The sequence below is a fragment of the Cebus imitator genome, unplaced genomic scaffold, assembly GCF_001604975.1.
Source record: "Cebus imitator isolate Cc_AM_T3 unplaced genomic scaffold, Cebus_imitator-1.0 Scaffold198, whole genome shotgun sequence".
NCBI lineage: Eukaryota > Metazoa > Chordata > Mammalia > Primates > Cebidae > Cebus > Cebus imitator.
In genome coordinates, this window is record NW_016107513.1 from 2519196 (window position 1) to 2529725 (window position 10530).

General features: G+C 49.6%; 1 protein-coding gene across 5 annotated transcripts in view; it reads left to right on the forward strand.

The window, feature by feature from the left end:
* Positions 1-2972: 2972 nt before the first annotated feature.
* VASH2 (vasohibin 2) overlaps positions 2973-10530 on the forward strand; it is a 49268-nt gene continuing 41710 nt past the window's right edge. For 2 of the 5 annotated variants that reach the window (XM_017547509.2, XM_017547510.2), the window contains exons 1-2: positions 2998-3206; positions 3796-4266. In XM_017547509.2, coding sequence (XP_017402998.1) covers positions 3991-4266 — 276 coding nt within the window. In that variant the 5' untranslated portion in view covers positions 2998-3206; positions 3796-3990. Of the gene's footprint in view, positions 3207-3774; positions 4267-10530 lie in introns of those variants that run through there. The other 3 variants (XR_005203247.1, XM_037745377.1, XM_037745376.1) reach the window with 3 other exon arrangements.

The following is a 10530-nucleotide window of genomic DNA, read 5'->3' on the forward strand; positions in this document are numbered from 1 at the left end:
GCCTAATTTTTCTATTTTTAGTAGAGATGGGATTTCACCATGTTGGCCAGGCTGGTCTCGACTCCTGACCTCGTGATCCACCCACCTCGGCCTCCCAAAGGGATTACAGGCATGAGCCACGGCACCTGGCCCAATATGTAGTCTTTTATCCCTCACCCTTCTCCTCTCCTTCCCCACATACTCCCAGTCCCCAAAGTCCACTATATCATTACTATGTCCTTGTATCCTCATAGCTTAGCTCCCACTTATAAATGAAAACATATGATGTTTGGATTTCCATTCCTGAGTTACTTCACTGAGAATAATGGGCTCTAGTTTCATCCAAGTTGCTGCAAAAGACATAATTTCATTCCTTTTTATGGCTGAGTAGTATTCCTTGGCATATATATACCACATTTTCTTTATCCACTCATTAGTTAATGGGCACTTAGGTTGGCCCCATATTTTTGCAATTGTAAATTGTGCTGCTATAAACATGTATACACATGTGTCTTTTTCTTTCTTTCTTTTTTTGAGATGGAGTTTCACTTTTGTTTCCCAGGCTGGAGTGCAGTGGTGAGATCTTGGCTCACTGCAACCTCCGCCTCCCGGGTTCAAGTGATTCTCTTGCTTCAGCCTCTTGAGTAGCTGGGATTACAGGCACACACCACCATGCCCAGCTAATTTTTGTATTTTTAGTAGAGACAGGGGTTTTGCCATGTTGGTCAGGCTGGTCTCGAACTCTCGACCTCAGGTGATCGACCCGCTTTGGTCTCCCAAAGTGCTGGGATTATAGGCATGAGCCACTGCACCCGGCCGCACATGTCTCTTTTATATAATTACTTCTTTTCCTTTGGGTAGATACCCAGCAGTGGGATTGCTGGATCGAATGGTAGTTTTAGCTCTACTTCTAATTCCTTAAGGAATCTCCATTACTGTTTTCCATAGTGGTTGTACTAGTTTACATTCCCACCAGCAGTTTTAGACCTGTTCCCTTTTTGCCACATCCACGCCAACATCTATTATTTTTTGACTTTTTAAAATTATGGGAATTCTTGCAAGAGTAAGATGGTATCTTTTTGTGGTTTCAATGTGCATGTCTCTGATAATTAGTGATGTTGAACATTTTTTCCTATTTTTGTTGACTGTATATCCTCTTTTGAAAATTGTCTATTCATGTCCTTTTGCTCGCTTTTTAATGGGATTGTTTTTATCTTGCTGGTCTGTTTGAATTCCTTGTAGATTCTGGACACTAGTCCTTGGTCAGATGCACAGTTTGTGAATATTTTCCCCACTGTGTGGGTTGTCTGTTTACTCTGCTGATCATTTCTTTTGCTGTACAGAAGCTTCTTAGTTTAATTAGGTCCCATTTATTTATTTTCATTCTTGTTGCATTTGCTTTTGGGGTCTTAGTCATGAATTCTTTGCTTAAGCTAATGTCTAGAAGAGTTTTTCTGATGTTATCTTCTAGAATTTTTATGGTTTCAGGTCTTAGATTTAAATCTTTGATCCATCTTGAGTTGATTTTTGCATAAGGTGAGAGACAAGGATCCAGTTTCATTCTACATGTCTGCTTCAGCCTTTTGAGTAGCTGAGACTACAGGTGTGTACCAACACATCTGACTAATTTTAAAATATTTATTTATTTATTTGTAGAGACGAGGTCTTGCTATGTTGATCCAATCTCTAGCTCCTGGCCTCAAATAATCCTTTCTCCTCTTTCTCCCAAAGTGCTGGGATTAAAGGTGTGAGCCACCACGCCTGGCCTGTTCTTACTGTTGAATCTATAAAGTCCTAGACGTGGGCTCGGTCTTAGGGAGTAGTGCAGGGCTAAGTCCAGAATCCAGATCTCCTCACCCAAGTCCTGGCTCTCAATTATCCCTCAGGGGCCTCTGCCCTTCTGTGGAAGAGAAGTTCCAGTTCCATGACAGGCAACTTGTCAGGATAAGCATCCAGAAACGGATCCACCATCAGTGACTCTTTGACAACTGTATTCTTAATTCAAGGTTCACTTAGCATAGGTCTCATAACTGCTTCACTCAGAGCTGGCCTGCTGACCTGCAGTTTAAAGAGAAAGGACGCTATGGCCAGGATCCTCAGTGCCACAAGAGAGGAAGTCAGGGAATCACAGAACCTCACAGCCAGAACAGATCCCGGAGAGTTGAGGGTCTACTCTCCTTTCAGAAAGAGAAGCTAAGGCTCAGAGCAGGGAAGTGGCTTGTCCAGGGTCACACAGCTGAGCAAAGTGACAAACCTGGACTTGGAGCCAGCCTGCAGGTCAGCAGTCGGCTGCTCTTCCCACCTCAACCTGTTCGCCTCTTTCTTAAAGAAAAAGAAAGGGAAGGTATTTCAGTAGCGAGTGTGGGAAGGCCACTCACTTCACCATGGCTAGGAAGCATCTCTCCATCCCTCCTCTCGCTCGGCAGCAGCGTGGCAGAACAGTCAGGGCCCATCTGACCTCCTGGGTTTTAGTGTCTCCTCTCAGCTTGGACTTAAAGGGATTTTATTAACCATGATGAATATCAGAGGATCCAAAGCTGCACCCACTTGTTAATTCTGAGGAATTTTAAAATGCGGGATTAAAAAAAAATTAATTTCACGCATAGGTAGGAACAGCCCCTCATCATCCCGGGTAGAGGATGAACCAGTCATCATTCCCGGTAGAGGCAGGTGAGTGTGTCCAGCGCCCCTCAGGGAATGACGTTCTGATGCCAAACCCTCTGCTCCTCCTGGTCACTTCTCGGATGCTTTTGCTTCTCCTTTGCTTCCACAGTTGCAAACCTCGAGGTGCCACGACCCCTGGGGAAACTCAATCTTAAGTCCCATGGCCAAACGCTCCAGCCCGCGGGGCTCCCGGGACGCGACAGCGATCGGATTTCGCGTGGCCGCCCTGCTCACCCTACTCCTGTCCCCTCCCGCCAGGGAACCCCCGGAGCCAATCAGAGAGTCGCGGAGCTCGGGGTTGTAGAGTCCCGAGCCCGGGACCCGCCCCTCTTTGTTGCGGTGGCCAATGGACGCATTCGGAACATCGGCGGCTGCCCGGGTGACTCGGTTATATGTCACAGGATAACATTCGAGAATGGGACATGGAATGAGGCGACGGCCGCAGCAAACCCCTGCAGCCCCAGCCCCAGCCCCAGGCCCAGCAGCAGCAGCAGCCTCAGCCGCAGCCCCCGTTGTCCCGCCGCCCGGAAAGGCTCTGCAGCCATGAAGCGGACCGTCCCGAGGTAGGGTCCCGGAGCTGCCGCGCGCCCTTCCCGCGCCCCGCCCGCCTGCAGCCAGTCCCTGTCGGTGCTAGGCGCTGGAACTCGGGGAAAAGGGGGCGGGTGGAGCTCTTTTCACTAGAACTCCTCCGGGTCCGGGAGGGCTTCCTGGAAGAAAGCGGGCCGCCTTGCAAGCCGAGGCTGCTGCAGCGCCCTGGCGCCAGCCCTGGGCGCTCACGTGCCGGCACGTTCGTGCCTCCGCTCCTCTATCGGCCACATCTGGGGGACCAAGGAATGTGTGGAGCCTTGCGGGAACTCCTTCACGCTACACGAGCTGTCTTTCTTCTCCCCACACCATGCACTCCGCATCCCCCGCGCTCCTTGCGCCCCCTCCATCCCCATCCCCCGCCGGGGGTTTAGGTGTGTAAGAAGCTTCGTGGCACGTTTTGGGCTGCCTTTCTAGGTAGTTGCAGAGCTGGAAGCCCGTTATCGATTCCCAGGGAAGCTGTCAGCGTGCTTGGGGGAGCGCGGGGGAGACACTCTGGGGCCTCTTACTCGGTTCCTCTGGGTGTCCACTTAGCCGTGGTGTCAGCTGTGTCTCCGCTGATTTCAGGCACCGCCGGTAGGCAGGGAGCCTCGGAGGAGCTCCTGCCGCCGCTCCCTCTTGGCGCGTCCTGCCGCAGCGAAAGGCATGGAGAAGGCCGCCCCTGCGGGGCGCTGATCCCTGCGCCGCGCCCGCGCGCACACGCCCCCCGCAGCAGCTGCCACCGCGCGCCCCCAGCACCTCGCTCCCCGCCCAGGCCCCACCATGACCGGCTCCGCGGCTGACACTCACCGCTGCCCCCACACCAAAGGCGCCAAAGGCACCCGGTCCAGGAGCAGCCACGCGCGGCCGGTGAGCCTCGCCACCAGCGGGGGCTCGGAGGAGGAGGACAAAGACGGCGGAGTGCTGTTCCACGTTAACAAGAGCGGCTTCCCCATCGACAGCCACACCTGGGAGCGCATGTGGATGCACGTGGCCAAGGTGCACCCCAAGGGGGGAGAAATGGTGGGCGCCATCAGGAATGCCACCTTCTTGGCAAAGGTCAGTGGCTTCCAGGGCGGGGTTGGGGGTCTGGGGGTAGGTGGGCAGCGATGGGACCGTTTCAGTCTATACATAGCAAATAGAAGCAATCTCCATTTTCCTCGTCCTGCTACAAACTCCCGTCCTCTCCTCATTCCTCCCTGCTAGCCCTTTTCTAATTGAGATGTTTACCTTGGAAGGCTAAAGAATGGGGAAAGGAGAGGTGGCGGGCTTGCTATCCTGGGACTGTGTAATTGGGTTGTGTCAAGATGTCTTTGAACCTCCAGCCAAACTCTATTATTTACTCACCCCAGGTACATCCTCTTTCAGCAAAAGGTAGAGCCACCAGGTACCAGCGATTCCAAAGAATACATAGACCCCAGGGATCCCACTTGGCATGTTCTCTTTGGAGTGTCTTACTCCTCTTCTGCTCCCCTCTTCCCCCAGCAAATGATTTATTAAGCTGTGAATGAATTTGAAATCAACCAGTCAGACTTCTCAGTGTGAATCATTTCCAGACTTTTTGCCAATTTTTTTCTTCTTTTTTCATGACAGTGACTTTCACCTCTGAAACTTGCAAAACAGTGAACTCTCTCTCTCTTCCCAGCTTATTTGGGCTCCAAGAAAAAAGAAAGACTTTTGGCTGAAACTTAAAAGGGATTTTCCCGTAGACATGATGAATTAGTCTCACTGGACAGAAAAAGAGGCTGAAGAGTGAAACTCTCTTTTTGCCTTGGAGAGAAGCCAGTGAGCCATTTGGGTTTGGTGGCCAAGGATATTGTTACTGAGGCAGGGAGATGTCCCCTGGTGGGAGTAGATACATTATATGAAACATCAAAATGCAAAGTTTGAAGAAACGCCACCAAGCCTCGGGGTTATCGCTGGCGGATGGTTTCCCCTGGAACCTGGGGATACTGGTACGGCTGACAAGATTCCTGGGCAGATCTAGGAATCCCAGACTTGAGACCTGGAAGGCCATCTGGTTGAGTCCCCAGCCTGGTGACAGCTGAGCATCTGAGCCTTCAGGCCAGAAAACTGTGTATGTCCTTGGGGAAGTGACAGAGCCTCTAAACTTCCTGCTGCTGTCAGTTACAGTGTTTTATTATGTGGCTGGTCAAAGAGATCTTCATTATGTCCAACTAGAATCTTGCCTGCTCTAGTGTCAACCATAATTACCCTTGCTGAGTTCTCCTTGAACATGAGAACAACATTGCTCCTGGTCTGCAGTTCTGACTTGAAAGTGTTTCCTCCAGTGAGGAGCTGAGAGCGCTTAAGCTTGGAAGAAAAGTGACCACAAGGGAAAAAACACCTGTTCCTACTGTCCCCATGCTGTCTTTCTTAGTAGCACCAGCACCAACACTGCCTCTCATTGTGCTTTCGTCCTTCCCCCCACTGTGTACGGGGTGGGTGTGCATTCTCTATGTGGGAATCATGGAATTTTCCTATTGGTAGAGACCAGTCCCCCACCTCTCAACAGAATCCCCTCCTCTTTCTGAAGACCTCTTGGGAATGGGGGGCTGCTGCTTCCCAGGGCAGCTGATCTTAGGCCGGGCCAGAGTTGACTGTTAGGAAGCTCTTAGATCAAACATAAATTCTTCTTGCCACCGCCTGCCACCCCCAAATCACATTTCATCGCTGATTGTTGTTTTGAATCAGGGCAGAGCATTTTCAGCTTTCTTTGCTATGCACAGCATCCTTGAATGTTACGAGAGAGTGCTCTTAGGGATTTGGAGTAAACATCAAGGGACTGAATCCCAATCTTGGTTGTATGACATCTAGCCTTGTGCCTCACCTAAATGAGGTCATTCACTTAAAATCTCTGCCCTTAGTTTTCTCACCTATAACATGGGAATAGACCAGATTTCATAAGTTCTTTCCAACTCTAAAATCTCATGATGTTATGACTCGTGAGTATCCAGATCACTAATGCTGATCCGTATGATGTTAGAGGTCTGCTGGACTATGAGCCATGAGAACTGTGACTTTCTGTCCTCTGTTTCTGCTTCCTCCTTTAGCCTTGTTTGTCCATAGGTAGCTCTTTTGCCCTTTCTTTCTTTCCTTCCTTCCTTCTTTCCTTCCTTCCTTCTTTCCTTCCTTCCTTCCTTCCTTCCTTCCTTCCTTCCTTCTTTCTTTTCTTTTTTCTTTTCTTTTCTTTCCTTTTTTTTTTNAAAGTGGAAGACAGAAAAAACAAGGACAACAACTGGAAAATAGTAACAATTATGATGGGTATTAATCCAACTGTATCAATAATCACGGAGACATCTTTTTATTTTTTTTTTTAGACAAGGTCTTGCTCTGTCACCCAGGCTGGAGTGCAGTGTGTGATCATGGTTCACTGCACTCTCAACCTCCCAGGTTCAAGCAATCCTCCCACCTCAGCTTCCTGAGTATAGCCGGAACTACAGACAAGTACCACCCAACCTGGCTAACTTTAAAACAAATTTTTGTAGAGACAAGGTCTCACTGTGTTGCCCAGACTGGTCTCGAACTTCTAGGCTCAAGTGATTCTCCTGCATTGGCTTCCCAAAGTGCTGGGATTACAGGCATGAGCCACCGCACTTGGCCTTTTGCCCTTTCTTATGTGTCATAGTTCCCAGACCAACTCACCCTGCTTCTCCTTCTGAGACAATTCCTACTCTGTCATTAGTCATTCGCAAGAACATGTGAAACACAATGTTCTAAATCCTGCCTGAGCGGTTTAGAACACAGACTGCTACTTCCCAAGACCTGGACCTGACATTTCCGTTATTGCAGCTGAATGCTGTGTGCTTAAGTGTTCCCTTTTTTGTACCGTGGCCGCATCATATTGTACTTTTCATAGTAACCAGAAGGTCACACGAAAACTGCTTCCAGGCCAGGGATCACCAGCTCAAATGTGGACAGTCAGCGTTTTGGCCCTAAATATAAAGAACTTAACATTTCTCTCACATTGCATCTTGATGGTTGGTCCTCTATCCCCAATCCCATCTTGGTGTCTCCCCTGGCCCCGACATTCCCCAAGGCCTGACCCCTGCCCAGGCCTTAACATGGAAGAGCCTCAAAAGCTCCCTTTTCCAGGGGCCACTCCTCTTGGATTAGAGGGTTGTTCCTGTGCTCAGCTTGGCAGACTCTTTCCTCTGGGGCCAAGTCCTTTTCTCCATCCACCAAATCAATATCTTACTGAGGAATCTGTACAGAAGCAGGGTGGTAGGGTAGTGGTGGTGGTAAAAGGCTGGAGGGCTTCAGGGGGATTAACCATTTTTGGCCACTGAATGTAGACGAAGAAGCAAAAGAAGGGGATGGGGAAGGTTTTCAAGGGCCTGTGTGGGGGACTAAATGACACTTCCTTTGACTACAGGACATTCCTTTAGCAGCCATGGTAACTTCTGCCTGAAGGTCCAGATGTCCCCACCTTGCAGGGATTCCCTGCTTTGAGATCCTCCTTCTAAATTTGTGACTGCAGGCCTCGCCCCTGCTGGTTGTTGGATCTGAAGTTAGCAGTTGACCAAGTCAAAGGCAGGATTTTTCAGGGAGACTTTAAGGAAACAGCAAGAATCAGTTGGAGGATCATAGCAGATGGGAAGGGAGGGTCAGAGAGAGTGGCCAGCCCAGAAGAAAACAGTGGGCATTCTAGGGAAATTCTAGGACAATCGTCCTGTTTCTTAACAGCCTGGAACTGGACTCTCATTGGGGCAGAAAACCAGGATGGGTTCAGCAAGAAACAGCAGTTGGTTTCTTGCAGACCCCACTTTGCACGCATTATTCGCTTGTTGATTCCCAATTGGAAAATAATTCACATTTAGAGGCCTGAGCTTCACCTGAGTGAAGACATGTGAGTGTTTGGTACTGGAGACCTGGCTGCAGTCCAGGGCCATCCCTGCCTGCTGCTGGCTCTTGTGGGCAGCGTCTTCCCTCCCCAGTCCTGGGTTCAGAACCTCCTGTCTGTCTGCCCATCCTGCACCTCTGCCCCAGGCCATTCACAGATTCCTGGCTGCCTCTATTGCAGGAGCCTGGGACTCATCCTGGACACGTGGGTGCTGTTTTGTGTTTCTCTTCCCAAGTAGTCAAAGAAGATTGTTCTGCCTGATGCCTGCATAGTGTTTTCAGAGTAGGGATGACAAAAGGTTTTGAATTTCTTGTTAAAGATTCCTAGTGCCTGGGGTTCTTGCTGCCTCCCTGGCTCCTTTCCTGACCTTTCCTTTCTCTCCCACATGGCAATGTCAGTTACACAACTGTGTGCATCCGTATCACTTCCCTTGAAGTCTTCCGACAGGTCAACTGTGCTTGTCAAGAACAGAGTGGAAGAGAGGCTACCCATAAGAGCCTTGCCTGTGGTTTGTTTCATTCTTCTTCTTCTTGAACCTTCTTGATCCTTCTCCACTCCACTCCCTCCTCCTGCCCCCTATCCCCCAAGTTTTCTAGGAACCCCACCCCTAGAACACAGGTGCAATGCCTGTGTGAAGAGGTTGGTTTCAATCTGTTTCCTCTAGATTCTGCCTTCATCAGCGTGGCCACAGCTGTGGGGCTGATGTAGGCAACAGGTGGTGATACCCTTGAGGGGAGGGGCTACAGAAAATCAACTTTGGAGTTTCAGGTAGTACAGTAATTGATGAAATCTGGAAGGAAAATAGGAGGAGGAGGGACTCTGCAGACCCCAGTCTCGAACAGAAAGAAAGGAATGTGCCCTGGGCTTTTGCTAAGAAGGTTGCACCAATTTATGTTTGCCTCAGTCCTGTAGGAGAGCATCCTCACCAGCATTGGGTATCTGCATTTCAGCACATTTTTGCTAATTGGAGAGGTGAAAAATGACATTCTGCAGTAGCTTTAATTTGCATTTCTTATATAATTAGAGACTTAAACCATTTTTTTCAATGGACACTTGGGTGGCTTCCACCTTTGGGGACCATTTTTATTTTCACTGAGTCCTAAAGAGTTTTCTTGTCACTTTGTATGAACTCTTCATGAATTAAGGTTATTAACTCATTGTCACCAATGCACCCCTAGGGAGAAGTGAACATTTTCATCCTCTTCCATCAAGGTGAGAGTGTGTCTTCATGATTTGAAGCTCCCAGGTTGAATGTCTAGGGACTCTACTGCAGCTGATTCTGTTTTCCAGTTCCAGAAAAGTATGGGTCATTCAGGTTTACCCAACCTGGACCCCTGACAATATATTGGTGATGAATAATCACACAGCTTACACTTTTTCTTTTTTTTTGAGATAGAGTCTTGCTCTGTCACCCAGGCTGGAGTGCAGTGGCTCAATCACTGCAACCTCCACTTCCCAGGTTCAAGCAATTCTCCTGCCTCAGCCTCCTGAGTAGCTGGGATTATAGGCACACGCCACCATGCCCAACTAATTTTCGTATTTTTAATAGAACCGGCGTTTCACCGTGTTGGCCAGGCTGGTCTCGAACTCTTGACTGCAAGCAATCCACTCACCCCTTGGCCTCCCAAAGTGCTGGGACTACAGGCGTGAGCCATGTCGCCTGGTCTACACGGCTTACACTTAATGAGCACCGTGTGCCAAGCCCCAAGCTGCCTACTTTTGCATCAGGTCATGTAATGCTTACAACCAGCTTGGAAGGTTGGAAGTAGGTGATACTATTCCCATTTTATCAGGAAGAAAACAGAGGCTTAGAGAGGTCATGCAGCTTGACCAGGGCCCACAGCTAGTAGGTGGCAGAGCAGGGCTTTGGACCTCGTTGTGTGTGTCTCCTAATATCTTCCTTCTCCAGGAAGCCCACCTGGTTTACAGTCCATGCCAGTGGGAATGTTGGCAGCCTGAGGCGCTGGTTGGAAGTGAAACCCCCAAGCTGAGCCTAGCCAGCTCTCCCAGACCTCACATCCATCTGAAGCCTATGACATCATTCCCTCTGCGGTCTCCAGACCTCTCCCCACACCCCTGCCCCTGGCTGGGACTTGGGGAATGTATACTTTTGTCCTCCCAGTAGGGAGGAAGTGTGGCCACAGCTCCTGTACTCTGCTCACAGCCAGACTGAGGTAACCATGCAGCTGTTTTTAAAAGCCACTGGGCTGCTATTCTGAGGACCAGCTGCCGCCCCGCTCCCACCCTGCTCCCACCCTGCCATCCAGCTCTCGTGGGCTCTGTTGGGCTTGAGGGGGGTTGAAATAATTTGGTGCTCAGCCCCCTCAGCAGACTCTTTAACCAAGTCACTGGCTGCAGCAAAGCTCTGGCCTGGGGATACCCCTCTGGGGGTCTCTGGGGTAACTCGGGCATTTTCCTACGATTACCAGCTTTTCTATTAAGGAGGTTCAGACTGAGCTTTTCTGTGCAGAAATGTTTAG